Here is a 26019-nt window from a genome sequence, read left to right as displayed (position 1 = left end):
CTTGAAGGTTAGGTCAGTGCCAGGCCATCAGGCCTAAGGTTGAGGCAGAATTAGAGAGTTGGTCAAGGCGGGTGGGGGGTGGGGGTGGGGGGTCTCCATACTCATTAATGTAAGTGATTGGGCCATGCGATAGTATCTGTGATGAAGAAAGATGGCTCAGTAAGCATATGTGGCGATTTTAATGTCACTATCAATCCGGCTGTGTGTGCAGAGCTGTACCCTCTCCCTTTAATTGATGATTTATTTGCTGGGTTGGCTGAAGGTCAGCATTTCAGTGAAGTTGACTTAGTCAATCTTATCTCCAGATAAATATGGATCCAGATTCACAATAGTATTTGACAATCAAGACACGTAAAGGACTGCTCAGATATAAAAGACTTCCATTTGGCATCACATCCACACCTGCGTTGTTCCAACGTGCCGTGAATCAAATTCTAAGCAGACCAGAAGGAGTCCAGTGCTGCTAAGATTATATCTGCCTCCATCCACCCTCACGTTCTCAATGGTTACCCTTGAACCACCCCCATCACCTGAAAACCCATCACCGTCACCCTTCAAATGCCACCCTGCCCACTGAGCCCACACCAGTCACAGTCCCCATGGTCACTATGATCCTTCCCAAATCTGCGTGAAATTTATTATCTCAAAAATGAACCCCCCCCGATTAGAACTACTCTCACCGCACCCAGACCCTCACTCTCCCACCCTACCGCATCCCACTACCCTCCTCACAGTCACTGTACCCTCCTACCAGCAGTACCCTCAGCTTGCCCCCCCATCAAAATTCCAGCATTAGATTATAAGACAAAGGAGCAGAAATAGGCACTCGGCCCATCAGGTCTGCTCCGCCATTCAATGAGATCATGGCTGATCAGATATAATACTGAACTCCACTTTCCCACCTTATTCCCATAAATCTTGATTCCCTTAGTGATTAAATATCTGTCTATTTCAGGCTTGAACATACTTAACGACCCAACCTCTACAGCTCTCTGCAGTAAAGAATTCCACAGATTCGCTAAGCTCGGAGAGAAGAAATCCCTCCTCATCTCCGCCTTAAATAGGTGATCCCTTGCTCTTTGATTATGCCCTCTGGTCCTAGACTCTCCCACATGATGTGACATCCTTTCTGCATCTACCCTGTCAAGCCCCCTGAGAATCCTATATGTCTCAATAAGGTCGTCTCTCATTCTTCTAAAGTCCATTGAGCACAGACCCAACCTACTCCTCGTGAGAAAATTGCTTCATACCGGGGATCAACCTAATGAACCTTCTCCGGGCTTCCTCCAATGCCAAGAAGTCTTTCCTTAGATAAGGGGACAAGGTGTGGTCTAATGTGCCTTGTATAGTTTTAGCAAGACGTTGCTACTTATATCCTCCATTCCTACTTTTATACTCCGTTCCCTTTGAAATAAAGGGAAACATTCCATTTGCCTTCCCAGTTATCTGCTGAACATCCCGTACCAGCCTCCCCGAACAGGCGCCGAAATGTGGCGACTAGGGGCTTTTCACAGTAACTTCATTGAAGCCTACTTGTGATCAAAAGCAATTATTATTATTATTAACTTGTATGCTAGCTTTTTTGATTAATGCACACGGATCTCCAAATCCCTCTGTACTGCAGTCTTTCTCCATTTAAACAATATTCAACTCCTTTATTCTTCCTACCAAAGTGCACAACTTCACAGGCTGGATTCCTCCGCCCTGCCCGCCGCAAGAACGCCAGGAGCGAGTCGCGGAAAATGGAGACCTCGGGCGGGATTCTCCGGTTGGCGAGTGGGCGTGGCCGAAGAATCCCGCCCACATTTTCGCATATTTTATTTCATTTGCCAAGTTTTTTCCCACTCACCGAACCTGTCTGTATCCCTCTGCAGATTCTTTGTGTCATCCTCACCATTTGCCTTCCCACCTATTTTTGTGTCATCCGCAAACTTGGCAATAGTACATTCACTTCCCTCGTCTAAGTCATTTATATATATTGTGAATAATTTGGCCTCAGCACTGATCCCCCTGACACTCCACTAGTTACATGTTGCCATCCTGAAAATGTTCCTTCTATTCCAACTCTCTGTCTTCTATCAGTTATCTGTCCATGCTAATATACTACCCCCAACACGGTGGGCATTTAGCTGGATTTTGTGGGGTACCTTATTAAACGCTTTTTGGAAATCCAAATACATAACAACTATTAGTTCCCCTTCATCAACCCTGCATGTTACCACCTCAAAGAAGTCTAATAGTTTTGTCAGGCATGATTTTCCCATCATGAAGCCATGCTGACTCTGCTTGATTATATTATGTATTTCTAAATGCTCTGCTATTACACCCTATATAATGGACACTAACATTTTCCCAATGACAGAAATTAAGCTAACTGGCCTATAGTTACTTGTTTTTTGTCACCCTCCTTTTTTGAATAAATGTAATACATTGCAGTTTCCCAATCCTCTCAGACTTTTCCGGAATTTAAGCTTACTTGGAATATTACTACCAATGCATCCACTATCTCTGTAGCTACTTCCTTGGATTGGATTTGTTTATTGTCACGTGTCCCGAGGTACAGTGAAAAGTATTTTTCTGCGAGCAGCTCAAACAGATCATTTAGTACATGAAAATAAAATAAAAAGAAAATACATAATAGGGCAACACAAGGTACACAATATAAATACATAGACACCGGCATCGGGTGAAGCATACTGTGTGTAGTGTTAATGAGGTCAGTCCATAAAAGGGTCGTTTAAGAGACTGGTAACAGCGGGGAAGAAACTGTTTTTGAGTCTGTTCGTGCGTGTTCTCAGACTTTTGTATCTCCTGCCCGATGGAAGAAGCAATTTAATATCCTGGGATGAAACCCATCAGGTCCAGGGGACTAAACAGCATTTAGCCCCATTAGTTTCCCTAGTGATTGTTATTATATTTATTTCCTCCCCTTTTCTGCCCCTTGATTATTTATTTTTGGAATGTTATTAGTGTCTTCCACTATGAAGACTGACACAAAGGGCGCGATTCTCCAGAAAAATTTCCAAGTGTGGTAGCGAGTGGGAATTGCCGTGAGCTTCCCGGCGCTCGGCCCAGCGAGGCCAGCAATGCAAATCAACATTAATTGGTCACTTATCGAGCCCTTACGGGCTTCTCGCCGCAAATGAAGGCTCACCGGCTGATTCGCCAGGACCGCGCTTGTCAGCCCCCCGCTAACAAGGTCGAGCAGCACTTAAACTGCACTTGCTCAGCCAACCCCAGCCAGCTCGCAACAATAGCACCGAGGAGACCAGCCCCAAGATTCAGGGACGCAGATCTGGGGAGGCTGCTAGGCGCTTTGGAGGCCTGGAGGGATGAACTGTTCTCCTGAGTGTCCCGGAGAGTCGGCCACAAGGCAGCCGGTGATGAGGTGGTGGCAGCTGTGAGCTCGGGGAGTGTGACTAGGAGGACTGGCCTTCAGTGCAGGAAGAAGGTCAATGACCTACACCGGGCAGTACGAGTAAGTAGACACCAATGCTCCCCCCCCCCCCCGCCCCCGGCCCCCAAAGGGAGCATACACACCCCAACTCCCCATGTGACCCTCAACCCTCCCTCCACCCCCTCCCCCTTTAACCCCCCAACCCTCGCTTCACATAGCCCCTCCCACCACTGTGAACCACACGTGTGGCTAACAATGCCCTCTCTGTGTCTCCTCAGGAAAAGCTCTCTCATAATCAGCGGGAGTGGGCCCAGACTGGCTGAGGGTTGCTGGACTTATGAACCCTCACCTCCTTCGAGGAGTGTGACCTGGAGGTAACTGGGGAACCGAGGACAGATTGGTCACCAACACGGAGGCTGGCGGATACCGCAGAGGTGAGGAACAACCGGGCTCCACCCGGGGGGTCTGTCAAAAGTGACATCCCTTCCACTGACCACATGTCCATTCTCCCACATGTCCCCATCCCAGGCGATACTGTCTCCTCCTCTCCTGCCTCCCATGAGACCATCTTGGAGGAGAGATCGGGGATGCAACCGTTATAGTTGCGGCACAGTTGTCAACCCCACCCTCCACCTGCGCAGATACACACACCTCAGTGGGAAATGTTAGTGGTCGGGCTTCTGGGGTACAATCTGATGAGCACCATACCGCTGATGATGCACATCAGGTGGAGGCAGGAACCCCCAGGCGAGACAGCAGTCGGAGGGCTGCTGGATCCCAGGACCCAGCTGGGTCCCAGCCTATTGCTGAGCCGGTGGTACAGATGTACCCAGAGCTGATTGAGACTAGGGAGCAACCGGGACATTCAGAGGCAGATGCCACTGTCATTCCACCAGATCCATAGCTGCTTGGAGGAGTCCCAGAGGCTAAGGGCGCTGGAGATGTTGCCGGCAATGAGTAGCACCGAGGCTAACACTGCTAGGGTGGCGTCCACAGTGGAGAGCCTGGTGCATGATGTCGGCACCATGATTGAAGGTGTCCAAGGTGCCGCGCAGTCGGTGACGGCCATGGCTGAGGGTCTCGGCAGAATGTCTGACTCACTGGGGGATGTCACCTAGTACCAGGCTGACCTTAATGAGGTTCTGCGGGTCATGTCCAACTCTCAGATGGCAATGGCCGAGACGCTGCGGAGCTAGTCCCAGTTGCCGGTGGGAATTGCTGAGGTGCTGCAGTCACTGAGGATCATCACAGAGGGCATCAACACGATGGTGCCGACCATGGGGAACCGCCAGGGCTGGCATAGCCAGATAATGCAGGGGCAGCCCCTCCATCTCAAGGTGAACCCCAGGTACCTATGGGCAGCGAGTGGGAGGAGGGGGCGCTGAATGCTAACCCGCACCCATCCCAAGGAGTGGCAATGGTGGCCACCAGCTCCCCCCGGGTTCCACCCCTCTGATGAAGCCGTGTCCTGAAGCCAGCACATGGGACAAGTGGCACGGTTGTGCCTGTGCTATCGGCATGTGTGCCGGGGCCCTCCGGGCTCAAAGCCCCCAGAGGACGCCCACCAGGGGCATTGAAAGCCTGGGACAAGGTGGACAGCTGGCTGCCTCCACCTCTGATGTGCATCCTGGGGAAACACCCAGACGTAGTCGTAGAGCTAGGAGGGCCAAGCACATTGAGGCCCACTGAGGGCACAGGGGTAGGGTGTGGGGGGGGGGGGGGGGGTAGGGACGAGAGGTGGGGGGGGGGGGGCAGCACCATCGGGAGAGTGGGGAATTGTAAAACACATTAAACACCCTTGTGCACAAGCAGTATGATGCCTCTGTAACTTTCTTCCACAATGCAACCGGACCTCCGATCCCTTGGCCCATCTCTCCAGACATCTCCCCCTCCCCGTGGCACTCACCCATCCTCCGGCCGCGGACATGTTCCCAGAGCTGTGACCCATCCCCTGGGTGTTCGGATGTTGGCTGCTGCATGTGTGGCATTGTCTCCCGTAGTGTTCAAGCACAGTGTCCAGGCATCAAGCTGTGATTGGGATGCTACGTGATGACTCCCACATGCTACATGGCCCGCCCACCCACAAGAATCTACTTGGGATGTGTGAAGTGCTCACTTAACCACGATTGCCAATTCCCTGTCAGCAATAGCCTTCAGCGCAAGGCCAGAGGCGTCGGCAGTCGGTGGGGGTTATGGGTGGTCGTTGGGGCAGATGGGCAGGTACAAGGTTGTTGCCGGAACAGGTAAACGATCCAGGGATTGGCATTGTGGCGCCACAATCGTTCCCCCCTCGATTTCCTCATCAGCGCCTTCCCTCCCAACCTCCTAAGGCAGCCCACCCCTGCGGAGGTTCCCCCACCCCCAGCCGAGGGGCTCCTACTCCCCGCTGAGCACTGGGGTGACAAGCCCAGCGCCCCCAGGCTCTTTGCCTTGACCAAAGGTGGCTACTCACCTCGGCTCCCCACAGAAGTCCTTCCACCAGGTTCATGCTTTTCAAAAGGAGTATTAATCGGTGCCAACGTGACCACTTGCTGGGGAGGCCGCTGAATGATATGATGCTATTGGATATGGGGTGGCTCACCACCCTGACTTGGAAATATATCGCTGTTCCTTCGCTGTCGCTAGGTCAAGATCCTGGAACTCCCTCCCTAACAGCACAGTGGATGTAACTACACCTGAAGGACTGCAGTAGTTCAAGAAGGCAACTCACCACCACCTTCCTGAAGGGCAACTAGGGATGGGCAATGAATGCTGGCCTACCAAGCGATGCCCACGTCCCCTAAAAGAATTAAAAAGAAAATTGTATGGAGATTGTGCTTGAGTGGTGATAATTGGTTTCTCGTCTCGCTGCGGTGAGATCCCTATTTCACCTATGGGAGCGAGGCGGTTGCATCGCAAACTGGTTGGCGCCTGGCGCCAATCTCGTTTTTGGCCTCTCCCGCTATTCACCGGCCTCGTTTCGCTTGAGCGAGAGCTAACGGGACCAGAAGATCGCACCCTTAGTTGCAGGTTTAGGAAGTAAGTTAAGGTTTTTTTCTACTTTCTCTTCAGAACAGTTGTAACTGTTAACTTTAAAGCTATTTCTTTGCTGTCAATATGGTTAATACTGTGTTTAAGTTAAGGTTTGGCAACATGAAAGATTCCTATGGGTCAGTGTTATCATTCCTGTGGTGCCAAAACATTACCGTAATTTTACAAATTGCAAATAGTTGGGATCTCTTCCGGGATCCTAGCATGAATTAGGGGCTGGTCCTGGATTTTATAAAGTGCAATTCTTTGTTTGGCCTGGGATTATTGAATTTAAAGACAGAAAGTGCTGCTTTTCAGGTGTTAACACTCGGCTTAATGGGGAATGACTTGTAAAATAGTTCTTTCAAAGAGTTTCCGGGGTGTTGAAGAAATAACACACTGCAAATAATTGGGTTCTTGTCAGGGATCCTAACAATGCTCACAGTGTGACAAGAGGGCACAGTATTCCTGATTTGTCAACCCTTTGGGAATAACGTTTTACCACATACTTTCCATTTATTCTCATTCTTTCAAGCATTATTTTTTTTAATGTGGGCTGTGCTTGGAAACAATATGGAATTCATATTCTGTCATTTTTGTTTAAACTGGATTGACTTCAAATTAGATGACTTCTCTCAATAGGGGTTTCCAGAGCCTTTTGTGGAGGACATGGTTAGCATCCCTGATGCCAAATATACAAAGGGGGAATTTGAGGTAAGAAGCTACAATATTTCTGAATACGATTGTTCAAAAGATTGACAACCTTCTCAAAAGTATAGATTTAGGGTTCAATTTTCATTGGTCAGGCTGATATCAAGGAATTTTGCTGTGATTTCTTGATCTGTGTGACTCACTGTTAGTTGCTTACCATTGGTAAATCCTTGATTTAGTCCATAACATTTTAAATTAAGGCATCTAAGGTTAGGAATTATTCCTGCTGCTACTAAAAGATGGATAACGATAACATTCCTGTCCCTTCTCCAATGGAGGTGTTAATCAAGTATACACAAACCATTTGATGCCTGTGCTAAAACGCAAGAAGAATAACTTATCCTTTGTGGTAGTCACTACTAGCTGTATTATGTGTATTGCGTTAAGACACATATATAGAGGTACATGGGTAAATCCCTGCCTGCTGGCTCCGCCCAGTAGGCGGCGTATAAATGTGTGTGCTCGCCGGTGCTGCAGCCATTCTGGTTCCAGCTACAGGAGGCACAACATCTTTGCTCAATAAAGCCTCGATTATTCCACTACTCTCGTCTTTGTGGTAATTGATAGTGCATCACCCTTATATAACACCATTAACTCCAAAATACCCAAGAAACTTCGTGGGAGCATCATCAGGCAAAAATCTTACACTCAGCCACATAAGGAGATTATTAGAACCTGACAGGAGGCCACAGGGCCTACAATATCAGAGTCCCTGTGGCCTCACCTAAATATGACCTCCCCAGATGTGGGACGGAGCTACTCCATTAAGCCAAGGACCCCATGGGACATAACTACCCCGGCTCGAGTGTGGACTGGGAGCAGACCATTCGGGGAGTAGGAGTTGTAATGTAGTACATAAATAAATATTAAATTTTTCTAACAATCGTGGCTTCTGTGTGGTTGCTCACCTGGAACTTTACAGAGATCTTAGGACAAGCAACCAAAATCCTGCTCAGAAAGTTAAGTATCGAGGACTGGACAACGGGACACCTGGCAGACAAGGGGACACCCCAAACCCTGCAACACAAGGGACCAACCTCCCCCCCCGCCCCCCCCCCCGGCGCCATGCAGGCACAACCCCCTTCCACCATTGCCCCTCCCTGCATAATGGTAATCCCCACAATGGGGTTTCCCAGAGGCCCCGCCCCCTGCCCCCAGCACTGCCACGTCCCTTACCACCCAGGGGCTAGTCCCACTTTCGAGTTCCTGGTGTCATCAACACGACTGATTTCCATTTCTGTAAACCGTAATGATCCCCGCTGTCATCACGTCACGCCGGTGTGCATCGTTGGGCACAAACCTGATTATGTCGCCGGTGGGGAAGATCTCAAAGTGAGATCTTGCCGCTACAAATCGCATTATGGCCTTCTCGGGAGAGATAGCGGCCATAAAGGGATTTGCGCCCGGGTCAAACGGAGAAAATATATGCTCATCCAATACTGGATGTCAGGCAAATAACATGACAATTCAAAACAGTGGCGAGGTTGAGAGATGTTGGTGAGGTAGAGCTTGGTGTCATCAGTTTACAGAAATCAGACACGTTTTTGGACGGTGCGACCGAGTGACAGTATGCAACTGAGAAATAGGAGGAAGCTAGGGATACATCCATGGGGTACCTGAGAGTTAACGATATAAGAATGGAAGGGAAGCCATTTCAAGGGATTCTTTGGCTATGGTTACAGGTAAGAATGAATAAGAATCGAACCAGGAGGGAACAATTACATTTGGCATTGGAGGAGGACTATATGGCCATCCATATGCAAGACAGCTGAAGAAGGATGAAGAGGGATGGTTACAGTTACATAAATGTAACTTGTGACTTCCACTGCTGTGGCAGTGCTTTAAACACCACACAATGCTCTAAGCATGTATTAAATTTGGAGGGGTGTGCAGAACAGCACTTTTGGAAAGGAATATCTTAATATCCTGGTTTTGAGGTTAACATTATGTCCTCTCAAACTTGAACGAATCCCCAAAAGAGGAAATAGTTTCATCCTGCTGAACACTTGTAATATTTTAAACATCTTGATCAAATTACCCCTCAATCTTTTGAAAATAAGGGATTGACTGGTATGAAGAGAGGAACCTGTTAAAAATATGATCAGAGAGCAAAGGATTTAAAAAAAAAATACAGTCCCTGAAGTAAATGTAACAGGAGCTGTCACTTTGAAAGATGCAGCATGCAAGTGTGAAGTAGCTGTATATCTGGATCAGAGGATGGGCAGACCCAACTAGTTTTCCCATTATTGCTACAGATCTCAAGGAGCCAAACAGATGAAAGGCAAATCCCAAAGTTGGGTAAAATGTCATTCTTGTGTCGCCTTCTGGCAACATAATTATTTTTAAAAAGCGATACATTATAATACAAATATACACACTGGCTCTTATTAGAATGTTGAATATCAATGTAAGATATGGGAGAGGAGTCACATGAGCTTTAAAGACAAACAATGTCTGAAAATATAAACTAGATGTGCTGAAAGACTTCCTTCGATTGCATTTACCTTTGTGACAGGATTTTGGGTAAGGTGAGGAAGATAGTATTTTATGATTGAGTCAATATTATGCTGCAACGTGATCATATTTCAAGTACAGACCTAAGGAAAATGTGTCCCCATGATCACGACTGTGAACAATCACTAAGCGTCTGCCCATGATTGGCTGCATAGCGAGTGGTCGAAGTTCGTCATTGGTGCAAAGTCAGAAAATGAACCAGTAAGCTTCATTTTCTTTCCTTACATCTATTTTTCCTGCAGGCCATTCTTAATCTGGTTCGTCTTCTTCCAAATGGTGACGAGATGAAGAAGGAAGTGGATAGAGCTCTTGATGCAGTAAGCGATTCAATGACTCCCATGATGCATCACCTAAGAGAACTCATCATCAACACCTATAAGAAGGTAACACTTTATCTATCATTTCTATATTCCAAATGGGGCTGTGTCACTGACTATCAACAGAGAATTAATACATTTTACATTTTTATTTTTCATTTACTATCATGTCAATTTATTCAGTGCACAGATTTTTTAAACATATATTCTTGTCCGACATTAACACTGCTGAAGTGCCTGACTCCATTTTGAAAAGCGTCCATCTCATGGTGCCCAAAGCACCTGCCTGTTCTGGTGATCGGTCCTTTTTAATAGGGAAATTGGGACCTCAAAATCATGGGGCCCGTTTGTGCCACTGAAATGGATTTTGATTAGTGCACTCCCCCAGTCTGTCACCAAAAGTAAAAATAGGCACATTGTGACAACATTTTCTGATCATCGATAGCTGGAGTGAAAGCAGAATGATTGGTGATTTTGCTCAGAAAGTCCATTAATGTTCATAATATTTGGTATGTGTTCCGAAAACTCAGAACAAAATTGAACCAGTCAAAGTAAACATGCATTCTCCAGAGCTCTGAGCTTCTGTTTTATTTTTAGCACAATAAACTACCCCGATATTTTAAAGTTTTGTTCACAGCAAAGGGACCATTTCTGTGGGAAACTCAACATTTTCTATTAAATAAAGCTTGTGTATGACCTGCAGTGTGGGCTGTCACCGGACAGATAATGATCCTTTCATTGAGGTATTACACAGCAGAGGCCACGAGACCACTTTGGATGACCACTCCAAAATATGATAAATGTCTCATAGTCAGATGGTTACTTTCATTCGAAACCTGAAACATTACTTACAGTGAGCTAATTACACTATCAGAAAAAGACAAGATAATAGGGACATAAGAAATAGGAGCTGGCAGAGGCCATGTGGCCCTTGGAGGTTGCTCTTCCGTTCAATATGATCATGGCTGATCTGCTAATTCAACTCTATCTCTCCACATTATCCCCTTATCTCTTAGTTTCCTTGGTATCTAAAATCTATTGATTTCAATGGTGGCTTGAGACACACATTGGAGGTTTCCGGTAGTTAACAAAGAGGTTTATTGATGAAAGGCAAAGGCACTTACGTAACAGGCACAGAACACCATACAACAGGTCTTAACACTTTGGCTCTCTGGTGCACACTGTCTGTGGTCCTACTCCCAGGGCTCCATGCAAATTCCCCATTGGCCAGGGTTCCTGTGCACCATGGGATTGGCACCGAGCAAGTCATGTGGTCTGTGGAGCACCCCCCCCTCCCACCCCAAAGGGGCTGCACTACCACTCCCCGCACCCCCCCCTCCCCTCCTTTTTGAAATTCATTTATGGGATGTGGCCGTTGCTGGTTAGGCCAGCATTTATTTCCCATCCCTAGTTGTCCTTCAGAAGGGGGTGGGGAGTTGCCTTCTTGAACCGCTGCAATCCTTGAGGTGTAGGTACACCCACTGTGCTGTTAGGGAGGGGGTACCTGGATTTTGCCTTAGCATCAGCGAAGGAATGGTGATGTATTTCCAAGTCAGTGTGGTGAATGATTTGGATGGGGAACCTCGGGGTGGTGGGGTTCTCAGATATATGCTGCTCTTGTCCTTCTGGATTATAGTGGTTGTGGGTTTGGAAGGTGCTGTCAAAGGAACCTTGGTGAGTTACTGCAGTGCCACTTGTAGATGGTACACACGGCTGCCACTGTTCATTGGTGGTGGAGGGTTTGAATGTTTGTGAAAGGGGGAGCAATCAAGCGGGCTGCTTTATCCTGGATGGTGTTGAGCTTCTTTTTTTAAAAATAAATTTAGAATGCCCAATTTATTTTTTCCAATTAAGGGGCAATTTTAACGTGGCCAATCCACCCACCCTGCACATCTTTTTGGAGAAGGTGTTAGACCGGAGGAAGGCTAATTACAACAGCATTAGGCAGGGTCTCGAGAGTGTTGACTGAGCATGACAGTTTGAGGGAAAATCAACATCCAGCATGTGGGAGGCTTTCAAATGCCAGTTGATTAGAATTCAGGACCGGCATGTACCTGTGAGGATGAAAGATAAGGGTTGCAAGTATAGGGAACCCTGGAGAACGAGGGATATTATGGACCTTTTCAAAAAGAAAAAGGAACCATTCGTAAGGTCTAAAAGGCTTAGGACAGATGAAACCCTTGAAGAATATAAAGAAAGTAGGAAATAACTTAAGGTAGGCATTAGGAAGGCTAAAAGGGGTCATGAAATGTCATTGGCAAACAGGATAAAGGAAAATCCTAAGGCGTTTTATCCATATGTAAAGAGCAAGAGGGTAGCCAGAGAAAGGGTTGGTCCATTCAAGGATATTGGAGGGAATCTATGTATGGAACCAGAGGAAATGGACGAGATACTAAATGAATACTTTGCCCCAGTATTCACCAAAGAGAAGGACTTGGTGGATGAGGAGTATAGGGTAGAGTGTGTAGATATTCTGAGTCATGTTGATATTAATAAAGAGGAAGTGTTAGGTGTCATGATATGCAGACACACACATAATAATATACAGGCAGGCACAGACAAGCAGCTAATGGACACAGAGAACAGGACATGACCAATAAGCAGGCAGGATACTCAGGGGTGGGATCTGACTATAAAAGACACGAGGCACTGACACTCTGCCTCTTTCCACTGATGAACATCTAGAGAGTCAGTCAAGGGTGTTGTTACAATCTCACACCTCCAGCACGTGGCTAAGAGCTAGTCTGGTTCAGTCAGACAGAGTAACCACACTTAAATTTGCAAAGAGTCGAACTCACAGAGACCTGTGCTAACTGTGCTATTAGTTCAATAAACCTGACTGAACCAACTTCAAGCTCTGGAGTATCTTTTTGATCTAAGCTGCATCCAGTTGCAGCCAGTGTTATACCAGTGTACCTAACACGACATGATACCAGGAGACTACTAATTTAAGGTGGCTTACCTCAGTCCGTTCCGTGAGGACCAGCAAATGTATCCCGGCACCATGGAGAAGATTCAGGCTCCTCACCAGCTCAGGACCTCCGGCAATCTCAGTGCCAACTGGCGGACATTCAAGCAAAAGTTTCTGCTGTACATCGCAGCTTTAGACCTTGAGGGTGCATCTGATGCAAGAAAGATCGCGCTTCTCCTCTCAACAGCGGGTGATCAAGCCATCAAACTTTTCAATTCGTTTAACTTCACCGAAGGCCAGGACAAGACAAAGTTTCAGACCATCCTGGACAAGTTCGATAGTCACTGTGGAGTGGACACCAATGAAATCTTTGCGCGCTACATATTCAAACAACGTCTTCAAGGTATAGATGAATCTTTCAGTGCCTTCTTAACTAACCTCCGCCCGCTAGCGCTGTCCTGCAACTTTGGTGATATTGCTGACTCCATGATCAGAGACCAAATCGTGTTTGGAGTTCACTCTGATCCTCTGAGAGAGCAGCTCATAAAAATCAAGCACATGACCCTGTCAGTCGCGATTGAAAATGTACAGTGCATGAGCATGCAAAAAATCGGTATTCCCAATACAAATCAGCTGAAAATGAGAAACTTGCCTCCCACGAGGCAGAGAGTGTGCAGTCCATCTCCCGGATGCAGCGCCTCAGCATTGAAGACAGCGGCCATCTCGTGCGCTTTTCCCGGAGCCCCACGCATGCGCGATGCGAACAGGATAACGAAGCGGCCGACACCCTAACTGCGTAGATGCAGACATCTGCTGACCGCACTGCGCATGTGCGATGACGTATACCATGTCACGACGCCGACGTCATGACGTGACCGAACTGCGGCAACGCCCACTTAAAGGGACACTGCCCTGCAAGAGGCAGGCGATGTTTAAACTGCGGGAAGCCTGGACACTATGCAGCCTTGTGCAGGTCTGCACCACCAGTCAGAGGCCAACGCTGCCAATTCTGACGACGGCGCGTCCAGAATGTGCAACGGCGATTACAGGATTCTGATCCTGGCAGTACAACGGATCCAGAGGATGAGTGCCTGGAGTCCGCCTACCGAGTGGGCATCATTACCACACGTGAACATGCCACACCTAACTCATCTCGCATTCAGTCCATCCCCGCTGCGGATGCGGAGGACGAATGGTGTGCGGTGATGCAGGACAACCGCTGCTCCATACTGTTCAAACTGGACACAGGTGCTTCTGCCAACCTCCTCTCACAGGCAGACTTCAAACGCATCATGAAGCCTCCCAAGGTCCTTCCAGCAGCCTGCCAGCCTCTGGACTATAACGGTAATGCCATCACGGCACTGGGGTCCTGCCATCTACTCATCTGTTTGAAATTGTCAAGCCGGACAGGGCATCCCTACTGGGCGCGCATGGCTGCAAAAAGCTAAACCTGGTGCAGCGGGTTTATTCAACGACACCCTCTAACGTAGACCTTCAAGCTGGCATTGACGACATCCTCGCTCAGTATCCAGATGTGTTTGATGGGATGGGCACTTTGCCATATCGGTACAAGATCCTACTGCGACCTGATGCCAAGCCAGTGGTCCATGCACCACGCCGGGTCCTGGCTCCGCTGAAGGAGCGCCTGAAGGAACAGTTCAAGGAGCTGCAGCAGCAGGGGATCATTTCTAGGGTAACCGAACCTACTGACTGGGTCAGCCCGATGGTGGTGGTTAAAAAACCCTCTGGAGACCTGTGCATCTGCATTGATCCCAAGGATCTCAACCAGATGCGTGAACACTACCCCATCCCTAAGCGGGAGGAACTCACCCGTGAGGTGGCACATGCAAGGTTATTCACGAATTTAGATGCGTCACATGGATTCTGGCAAATCCAGCTGGATGAGTCCAGCAGAAGGCTCTGCACCTTCAACACACTGTTTGGCAGGTACTGCTATAACCGTATGCCGTTCGGCATTGTCGCGGCATCAGCGATATTTCATCGCATCATGGAGCAGATGATGGAGGGCATCGAAGGGGTTCATGTGTACGTGGATGACGTCATCATATGGTCCACGACCCCTGAGGAGCATGTTTCCCGTCTCCAGCAGGTATTCCGCCGTGTCCACGCCAATGGCCTGAAGCTGAACAGAGCCAAATGTTGCTTTGGCATGTCGACACTCAAGTTCCTAGGAGACCAGATCTCTCAGCAGGGCGTGTGCCCCGACACAGACAAGGTCAAGGCCATCGCAGCCATGAAGGTCCCGGAAGACAAGAAGGCAGTATTGTGCTTCCTGGGCATGGTCAATTTCCTGGGCAAGTTCATCCCAAACATGGCCTCACACACCACGGTCCTGCGAAACCTAGTGAAGAAGTCCACTGCCTTCGAGTGGAAGGTGGCCCATCAGGCAGAGTGGTTGGAGCTGAAAGCCAAGCTCACCACTGCACCCGTATTGGCATTTTCCGACCCAGAGAGGGAAACAAAAATCTCGACAGATGCGAGCCAGGATGGCATTGGTGCAGTCCTACTGCAACACGATGACATGTCATCCTGGGCACCAGTTGCCTACGCATTCAAGGGCAATGAAGCCCACCGAACAAAGGTATGCAAATCGAGAAGGAATGCCTGGGCCTTCTCACTGGCATTCTCAAGTTTCACGACTATGTCTACGGCCTGCCGACATTCACAGTTGAGATGGATCACAGGCCCCTGGTCCACATTATCCACAAGGACCTTAATGACATGACACCTCGGTTGCAGCATCCTCCTCAAACTCAGAAGGTACGACTTTGACCTGGTCTACACGCCTGGCAAGGAGCTCATCATTGCCGATACACTGTCCCGCTCCATCACCATGCCTAGTGAACCACTGAATGTCATCCGGCAAATTGAGTCACAGGGTGAGTCACAGGTGCAGCTGTGTGCTAGCACCCTCCCGGCATCTGAAGAGAAGGTGATTCGTATCCGTGAGGAGACAGCCAAAGACCCCCTCTTGCAGCGTGTTATGCAACACCTAGCCAATGGCTGGCAAAAAGGGCAGTGTCCTCAATTTTTCAATGTAAAGGACGACCTGACGGTGGTTGATGGTATCCTCCTCAAACTGGACCGGATTGAAATTCCACACAGTCTCCAGAGCTTGGTGCTCCGTAAAATCCATGAGGGCCACCTGGGTGTGGAAAAGTGCAGACGCAGAGCCAGGCAAGCTGTCTACTGGCCCGGGATCAGCCAGGATATCGCGAACATGGTCCTTAACTGTGCGACCTGTCAACGCTTCCAGACAGCGCAGAGTAAGGAGACACTTCAGCAGCATGAAATCGAAACCTCTCCGTGGTCCAAGGTTGGCATCGACCTCTTTCATGCAAATGGTCGTGATTACGTGTTAATAATTGATTACTTTTCCAATTATCCTGAAGTCGTGAAGCTCTCAGACCTCACATCTCGGACCGTCATCAAGGCCTGTAAGGAGACGTTCTCCACGCATGGTATCCCTCTCACTGTCATGAGTGACAATGGCCCATGGTTCAGCAGCCATGAATGGTCTCTGTTTGCCCAGTCGTATCAGTTCAAACACGTCACTTCCAGCCCACACTATCCGCAGTCAAACGGAAAAGTTGAGAAAGGGGTGCACATAGTGAAGCAGCTCATCTGCAAGGCCGTGGATTCTGCGTCTGACATTCACCTTGCGCTGCTTGCTTACAGGGCGACCCCACTGTCCACTGGCATGTCGCCGGCTCAACTGCTGATGAACAGGGACCTGCGAACGACACTTCCAACCATACACTTGCCCAACCCGGATCATCTCACGGTGCTGCAGAAGGTGCAGCAACTCCGAGACCAGCAGGAACAGGGCTATGATGCTCATGCCACCGATTTGCCCGCGTTATCCCCGTCAGTCACTGTTCGGGTCAAGATCTCTGATGGAGGCTGGTCAGCTCCAGCTGTCGTTGTTCGATTGGCTGCCCCCCGCTCGTATGTTGTGCGTCTGGCTGATGGTTCTGCGAAACAGACAGGCACTGCACAAATTTGCCTGCCTGCAACCACATTCTTCTCCGTTTCCTTCTGTTGTTTTTCCACCTCCTGATACCTCGACTCACGAGGCTACCAGTCAGGCTTCAATCCCGCCCATCAAGGCACTGTCGTCCCCACCACCATCTCTCCGGCGGTCGACCAGGACCAGACGCAAGCCACAGAGACTGGACTTATGAACATTTGTTCTGTTCGTTTTGTTCTGTGTTCTAGCATTAGACAGCTGTTTTCACATGTACATATGTTCACATCCACTGCATGTATATATGTTAATATTGGCCTATTCTTGTAAATATGTTCACATATGTCATCCAAACATTAAAAAAAAGGGGAGATGTCATGATATGCAGACACACACATAATGATATACAGGCAGGCACAGACAAGCAGCTAATGGACACAGAGAACAGGACATGACCAATAAGCAGGCAGGACACTCAGGGGTGGGATCTGACTATAAAAGACACGAGGCACTGACACTCCGCCTCTTTCCACTGATGAACATCTGGAGAGTCAGTCAAGGGTGTTGTTACAATCTCACACTTCCACCACGTGGCTAAGAGCTAGTCTGGTTCAGTCAGACAGAGTAACCACACTTAAATTAGCAGAGAGTCGAACCCACAGAGAACTGTGCTAACTGTGCTATTAGTTCAATAAACCTGATTGAACTAACTTCAACGTCTGGAATATCTTTTTGATCTAAGCTACATCCAGTTGCAGCCAGTGTTATACCAGTGTACCTAACACGACATTAGGCATCTTAAAAAGCATTAAGGTAGATAAGTCCCAAGGGCCTGATGGGATCTACCCCAGAATACTGAGGGAGGCAAAGGAGGAAATTTCTGGGACCTTGACAGTAATCTTTGTATCCTCATTGGCTACAAGTTAAGCTCCAGAGGACTGGAGAGTAGCCAATGTTGTTCCATTGTTTAAGAAGGGCAGCAGGGATAATCCAGGAAATTATAGGCCGGTAAGCCTTACGTCAGTGGTAGGGAAATTATTGGGAAAGACTCTTAGAGACAGGATTTACTCTCATTTGGAAACAAATGCACTTATTAGTGATGGACAGCATGGTTTTGTGAAGGGGAGGTCGTGCTTCACTAATTTGATCGAGTTTTTCGAGGAAGTGACAAAGATGACAGATGAGGGAAAGGCAGTAGATGTTATATGCATGGACTTCAGTAAAGCCTTTGACAAGGTACCTCATGGTAGACTGGTACAAAAGGTGAAGTCACATGGGATCAGAGGAGAGCTGGCAAGTTGGATACAGAAGTGGCTTGGGCACAGAACACAGAGGGTAGCAGTAGGAGTGTGCTTTTCTGAATGGAAGGCTGTGACTAGTGGCGTTCCACAGGGATCAGTTCTGGGACCTTTGTTGTTCATAGTGTATATAAATGATTTGGAAGAAAATGTAGCTGGTCTGATTAGTAAGTTCGCAGATGACACAAAAATTGGTGGAGTTGTGGATAGTGAAGAGGATTGTCAGAGGATACAACAGGATATAAACTGGTTGGCGTCTTGGGCGGAGAAATAGCAGATGGCGTTTAATCCGGACAAGTGTGAGGTAATGCACTTTAAAAGGTCCAATGTATGTAGGAATTACACAATAAATGGTAGAACTCTTGCGAGTACTGACAGGCAGAGAGATCTGGGTGTGCATGTCCACCAATCACTGAAAGTGGCAACGCATGTGGATAAGGTGGTCAAGAAGGCATAAGGCACACTGGCCTTCATCGGTCGGGGCATTGAATATAAAAATTGGCAAGTCATGTTGCAGCTGTACAGGACTTTAGTTGGGCCTCATTTGGAATATTGTGTAAATTCTGGTCGCCACAATACCAGAAGGACGTGGATGCTTTGGAGAGGGTACAGAAGCGATTTACGAGGATGTTGCCTGGTCTGGAGGGCATTAGCTATGAGGAGAGGTGAGATAAACTCGGTCTGTTCTCACTGGAACAACGGAGGTTGAGAGGCAACCTGTGAGAGGTCTACAAGATTCTGAGTGGCAAGAACAGAGTGGATGGTCAGATGCTCTTTCCTAGGGTGGGAGAGTCAAGTACTAGGGGACACAGGTTTAAAGTGTGTGGGGAAAAGTTTAGAACATATGTGCCCGGCAAGTTTTTTACACAGAGGGTGGTAAATATATGGAACGCGCTGCCTGGGGAGGTGGTGGGAGCAGGTATGATAGCGGCATTTAAGGGGCATCTAGACAAATATATGAATAGGGTGGGAATGAAAGGATACAGACTCCGTAAGTGCATATGGTTTTAGTTTAGGCAGGCTTGGAGGGGCGAAGGGCCTGTTCCTGTGCTGTATTGTTCTTTGTTCTTTGTGTTTATGGCTTCTGCACTGGGGTCAACAGTTCCTTGTGGAGATGCCAATGTATTGTTTGGAGTAATTTCAAGGCTTTTCTCTGTACTGCATTCAGACTTTGAATGTCCCCTTGTGCCTTCATGGCCACATTTTGTCTCCTTAAAGAAAAAGCAACTTCTGCTGGAATTCCTGTAGCCTCCTCTTCCTCCGCTCTGAATATACTGGATACTGATTCAGTGCAGTCAACCAGTGTAGGTGAGACCCACAGAAGTGTTCGAGCCAGGGCCATGGAGCAGAACTCTCCGGATAAGAAAAATCTGCCCACCATGAAACTAGCCATCACTGTGGTCAAGTAAGTGACAAAGCAAATATAGTATTTAGCTATATAAGGATGCAAGCCAAGAAAGTTAAGGTTCAACTGCACAAAACTTTGACTACTGTATCCAGTCCAGACCATGGAGACACAAAGAGACATTTAGGACCTGAAAGCAGTACAGAGAAAAGCCATGATTGCTCCAAATTAACCATTGGCATTTTCACAAGGAACTTAATCTATCATTTGAGGAGGAGAATGACTGAGGGTTAGTGTGGTATTAAAATATTAACCTTAGCTCAATGGTAGCATTCTGAAATAGAAGAATCTGAGTCTCACTTCAGAAACTTTCACCTGAGGAAGGAGCAGCGCTCTGAAAGCTAGTGACATCGAAACAAACCTGTTGGACTTTAACCTGGTGTTGTAAAACCTCTTACTGTGCTCACCCCAGTCCAACGCCGGCATCTCCACATCTTCAGAAACTTGAGCACATTATTCAAACTGACACTTCAATGATACTGAGAGGAGCTGCACTTTCAGATATAGAACCCATAGAATCCCAACAGTGCAGAAGGAAGCTATTTGATCCATCAAATCTGCAGTGACCCTCTGAAAGAGCACCCTTCCTAGGCAGCTCCCCTGCCATATCACCATACCCTACCTATCCTGCCTGTCCTTTGGACACACTAAGGGGCAATTTAGCGTAGCTAATCATCCTGACCTGCACATCTTTGGACTGTGAGAGGAAACCGGAGCACCTGGAGGAAACCCACTCAAACACAGGGAGAACGTGCAAACTCCACTGAGACAGTCACCCAAGGCCGGAATCGAACCGTGGTCCCTGGAGCTGTGAGACAGAAGTGCTAACCACTTTGCTGCCTTGCCACTTGGCACAGCTCTCTCAAGAAATTGCGGTCTCCAACAGGAAACGCGGTACGATTCCTGTCTGGCTGGTCGGCGCGATCCAGATCATAATCCACCCAAATTTAGTGCAATAAATGATCCCCACATGAATCATGCTGAGCCAGTGTCTCCAGGTATCTGATTCACCCGACTTGGGGGCTCAGCTACTCACTGCTAACAAGGGGGAGCTGATTTGAACGGTTCCTCAGCATTCATTCACAGTCAAGCCAGGAGGATGACGTCAAGAAGAAATGCTCCACACTTCTCAGACTTTGGATCAAGTGGAAGAGAGGCGGGCCACTCTTTTCTCCCAGAAGTCACAGAGCACCGTACGCAATCCTGCCTGGGATGCACTGGCAAATACCGTCAGCATTAGCAGCATAACCAGAAAGGCCGTGTCCAATGCCAGAAGAAAATAAATAACCTATGTGCTGCAAGGGTGAGTACCCACCTGTATCCTCCTGGCATCAGTCCTGTCTGTCACCCCTGGAATCTCACCCATAATCTACTCACAGCCACCTCGCACCCTCCCAACACCTGACCTCTCAGTCTTCCTCAGAACACCCCCGGCACTCCTCATCACAACCCCTTTCTGCCTAGGCGCGGTGCCCACACATGCCATCTACCATCGACTTCCCGACCTGCCAGTTGTCCGCCTCACAATGTCCTCTTTTATCCCCGCAGGAGAAGATAGCCCACAATAAAAGGGACAGGGAGAGGATGGGCAGGGGTGCCCAAGTTGCAAGTCGTGATGAGAAAGGTGTGCTGGAGATCACAGGGGAGGGAACAGGTGAGCAGTGACTGAAAGCAAGGTTGACCTGCATCAAAGAAATGAGGCTCCAATGCACCTTCATCCAGATGATCTTTCTCAAATGAGTTGTTTATTTTCCAGACCTTTGACCTTCCCATTCACTGAACCCATGTCCCTTGTGTTGCAAAATCTCCACCAGGTGAAGCCGGCCATCCGGAGTTACTGCCCCATGTGCAACCCAAGAGAGCATATGGAATAGTTGGAGGTCTGCTGGATCCCAGGACATAGCTGCTCCCTAGCAAGGTACCGAGCCTCTGCTGAAGATGCAAAGGCAGAGCCATGAAATCCAAGAGGGGTTGTCAGCTACATTCCAGCAATTGCAAGGCCCATTCGAGGAGTTCAAAAGCCTTCAATCTCAGGAGATATTACTGGCATTGCGTGGCACCCAGGCCAACACTGCAAGGGTGGCATCCGCAGTGGAAAGCCTGGATCAGGACATCCCAGCCATGACTGGCGAAATCCATGGCTCACCCTCTGAGGACCATAGCTGAGGATCTCAACAGCATGGCCCAGCCACAGAGGGACATGTCCCAGACACACAGGGACATTGCTGAGGCACTTCAGAGCTTGGCTCATTCACAGAGGACCATGGCTGAGGGTTTAGGCACCATGGTGAAAACAATGGTGTGCCTCCAGGACTGGCTGCACCAGGTGACTTAGAGGCTTCGAGAGCTCACTCCAGTTGCCCCTCTGTCCCTTGGAGTAACCCAGAGGCCCATAAGCACCCCGAGGGAGGGGGCCCCATCTTGGGGTCTTCCACAACGGAGACTCAGTGAGAGTCTCCAGCTCTTCTGAATCTCCTCCTTCCGACACCAGTGCATCTTAGGGGCAGCGGGCAGAACAGGATGGCATGGTGACACAAGTGACATCTGTAAGTTGGCTTTGTCCCTCCAGGTCCGGGCCCTCCATAGAATGCCTGTCAAGGGTATCACAGGCCACAGGGCGCATAAAGCAGCAGGCTGCCTCCACCTCTGATGTTCACCCTGGGGAAACACCTAGACTTGGCACTAAGCCTCACATGATTAAGAAGCTATAGGAGTGCAGTCTGGGCACGGGTAAGTTATGGATTGGATAATTGTCTCTTTAAATGTTCACCATTGAAAAATGTCGCACCTGAAAGCTGCAATGCCTTTGTCATTGATCCTTTCCCAGCAGTGAGTGTCTATCTCCCCATTTAGACTCTGATCCTCCTACAGGCCCTCCAAGCAATGCCACAAATGAAAGCCCATGAAACCCACAGTAATGGACATCCTGGAATTACAGCCTCATCACTAAACCTGCCCCGTAACTTTGGGCCAAAGGAATGTGCCCCTGACCCACACTCAGACATGAGCCAGGAGTCCATGTGCTATCAGCAGAAAGACAAGAGCCAGACTGGAGCAGAACCTGTGGAGCACGGCTGCTTTCCTCACAGCGAGTGGTCAGGTTGTGGAGGGCACGGCAGATTACTACAATGGGAGAGAACCTCTGGGAGCTGGACTGAAGAGCACTGCCAGAGTGGTCCAGGCAGCGGAACTGTATCTTTAGCAGCCCAAGGCATCTTGATGACTGTCCTGCTGGAAGCGTGGGGCTCATTGTAACGGGACTCAGCCTCGGTTTCAGGCCTCCGCACTGGCGTGATGCCATGGAGACCTGCCATGATATCAGTGGGTATCCCCCAAGTCCCATGCGCCAACCTGTCAGCCTGGGTTGGTCCTCGAAGACCTCGGCGATGGCAGAGAATCCTGCAGCCCAAGCATCTTGATGGGCCTGGTCCAGGTCGAAGTGGAGGTAGTTCGCTGCCCGGGGACATAGAGCATCCTTTATCTCTCAGGTGCACCTGTGGGCGATGATTGTGAGATGCTGCACAGGCCTCTGCTGGAGCCTTGGAATGACCCAGTGACGTTGAAGTTGAGGGCAGCCATAAGCTTTGCTGCCACTGGAAGTGGATGTCCTCCTCCTGCACAGGGCACCAGGTCTGCGAGGACATGGCACAGATGCCGCACTGTCTCCTGGTCAGACACAGTCTTCTGCAGCACATGGTGTCTGACAGCTCAATGAAGGATCATCGAGGCCTGTACAACCTAGGTTGATGTACTCTTCTGGCCCCTCCTCAGCCTGATGGGCAGCCGGGTCTTAAGCCTGAGGGGCTGCCCCTTTGTTGCTGTGGTACAGGCTCCAGCCTGAGTTGGCCTTAACACAGTCATCAACAACTGTCTGTCTTGACTGCGGTAACTAGGACGATGGCCAGCTCTAGGCTCAATCCCTAAATTCTTAATTATTCTGGGAGGAAATGGAGAATGAGAGGGAGAGAGACACCCAGTAAGGTCATACATCCAGGGGCCCTCAACTCCCGCATACCCCTCCCACCCCCAACACCACTTGTCCTCACCGTCCAGGAGACTGACAACCCTTCACTGGCCCCAGGGTCCAGGGCTATCTCGAAAATTTGCTGCCCAAGACACGTCACCACCTCGATGGCCATGGGCACTGCCCCATGCCCCCTGATAGTCACCCATAGTCCCGTCCAGCAGTTCCCTCCTTTCACTTCAGCGACAGTGGGGCCCTTCATGTGCTGTGGCACATGGCATCCATGTGAAACTTGATGAGTCCTGCATCCACCAGTGCAGTTGTGTGGTTGGTGCTGCGAGGGCGCTTGCCTACCCGTCACGATGTCTGGCCCATGACTCTCAGCCCTTGCCAATGAGGGAGTCTTCCCCTGACCATGATTTGGAGAGTGAGGCAGCTGAAATAACAATAACAATCTTCATTAGTGTCACAAGTAGGCTTACATTAACACTGCAATGAAGTTACTGTGAAAATCCGCTAGTCGCCACACTCCGGCGCCTGTTCGGGTACACAGAGGGAGAATTCAGAATGCCCAATTCACTTAACAAGCACGTCTTTCAGGACTTGTGGGAGGAAACCGGAGTACCCAGAGGAAACCCACGCAGACACGGGTAGAACGTGCGGACTCCGCACAGACAGTGACCCAAGCCGGTAATTGAACCCGGGTCCCTGGTACTGTGAAGCAACAGTGCTAACCACTGTGCAAAATATGATGGCCAATCGGTTGGACGAGCATGCCTCTTGGGAATGTGCAAGGGTTCATGTACTGTCAGAGGCAAAGGAGAGAGATATAATGATGCACCATGGATGTTCAGACTTGGCCATCCTGTGATTTTATTGCTGTCATGCCATCACATTCAATGCGCCTAGGCAGCCAGTGACTGCAGGACCTATGACTTTAAGCCAAATGGTGAGTTCAAGATTGCACCCGTTTTCTGCAATTAACCTGGCTGTCCCACCTTCTCTATCTGGGTGACATGCAGACAGTGCCTCGGGCTGGTACCTTCATGGTGTACATTTCCTCCTACCAGTTCAGGAGCCCCGATCCCCAAGGCCACCTGAGAGATTATGCTCAGCTCTCTGGCACTCATCCAGAGATTTCCACAATGGTTGCGAGAAGGTCCTCATTGAGGAACCCTTGCACTTCGATGTCTATTTTTAAAATTAATTTAGAGTACCCAATTATTATTATTTTTTTTTCCAATTAAGGGGCAATTTAGTGTGGCCAATCCACCTAACCTGCACATCTTTGGGTTGTGGGGGTGAAACCTACGCAGATACGGGGAGAATGTGCAAACTCCACATGGGCAGTGACCCAGGGCCAGGATTCGAGCCCGGGTCCTCAGCACTGCAGTCCCAGTGCTAACCACAACCCCACGTGTCGCCCTGCACTCCAATTTCTGAGTGGTGCTAGCTGCTTCTATGGTGGGAAAGTACCTCCAGGAGAGGCATGCTGTTCAGGCATCAGGGATTGAGAAAGATCCAGAGTAAAATCAATTGCTGCTAGACAGAGCACCTGCTCTTTCTCGGAAGCACTTCAGACTTTAAACCAACCCACTATGAAAAAAATGCACTCAGACTGCACACATGCACTTTCTGAGAAGCACTTCAGAGAGGAAAATAAACCACTGTAAAAGAATGCAGCCAGACAGGATACCTTGTTAAGTAATGGGTTAAGAGACATTGCAATTAGTTGTCTCATTTATGTTAAGTATCCATTAATTGACACTGATATGTAAAGGGGCTTCAGGTGGCCTCTGTCAGGTGATGTATAGTTAGAATTTTGTGAAAAGGCTGTTGGAATGAAATAAATGTGTGTTTGTGAAAAAGGAACAGAACTTTAGACTCTTCATATCACAGCAACTAAAACGTCTAACAATTGGTAGCAGAGGATGGTTGCTGTATAAATGTGAAGGGTTGAAAGATACAACTTTTCCGGATCAAACCAAGGAGTGAGTGAGAAAAAAAAAGGGATATATGGCTGAACCGAGGATAAAGATGGCTGAATATGACTATCCTCCCTTATTTTCTGAAAGGGAATCGTACGACCAATGGAGAAGTGCAGTAGTTATGTGGACTAAGTTAACTGCCTTGGGAAAGAGAAAACAAGGTATGGCATTGGCTCTTTCTCTACCATATGGCAGTAAAATCCGAAATAAAGTGCTTTCTGAGCTGGAATTGGAAGAGTTAGACTCAGAAGAAGGTCTGGAGACTTTATTACATTATATTGTTAAGATTTATAAGAAAGATGAATTGTTAAGTGCGTATGAAGCATGGTCGGATTTTGATAAGTTCCGGAAAATGGAGGCGAAGTCCATGGGAGACTATATAATGGAATTTGGCAGACTATATGAAAGGCTGCAGAAACAAAACCTTCCACAGTCTGTGTTGGCCTTTAAATTACTTGACTGTGCTAGAGTGAACAACATGGATAGGCTCCTGGTTTTGACAGGAGTTCAGTTTACT

At 48.6% G+C, this 26019-nt stretch overlaps 1 protein-coding gene across 1 annotated transcript in view; it reads left to right on the top strand.

Moving 5' to 3' along the window:
• LOC140430140 (paladin-like) overlaps window positions 1–26019 on the top strand; it is a 157878-nt gene that overhangs the window by 66837 nt on the left and 65022 nt on the right. The window contains exons 13-14 of the mRNA XM_072517649.1: window positions 7049–7120; window positions 9874–10014. Coding sequence (XP_072373750.1) covers window positions 7049–7120; window positions 9874–10014 — 213 coding nt within the window. The remainder of the gene's footprint in view (window positions 1–7048; window positions 7121–9873; window positions 10015–26019) is intronic.

Source organism: Scyliorhinus torazame, chromosome 9, assembly GCF_047496885.1.
Source record: "Scyliorhinus torazame isolate Kashiwa2021f chromosome 9, sScyTor2.1, whole genome shotgun sequence".
In the NCBI taxonomy this organism is placed as follows: Eukaryota; Metazoa; Chordata; class Chondrichthyes; order Carcharhiniformes; family Scyliorhinidae; genus Scyliorhinus; species Scyliorhinus torazame.
This window is presented reverse-complemented; position numbering and strand designations above follow the sequence as displayed.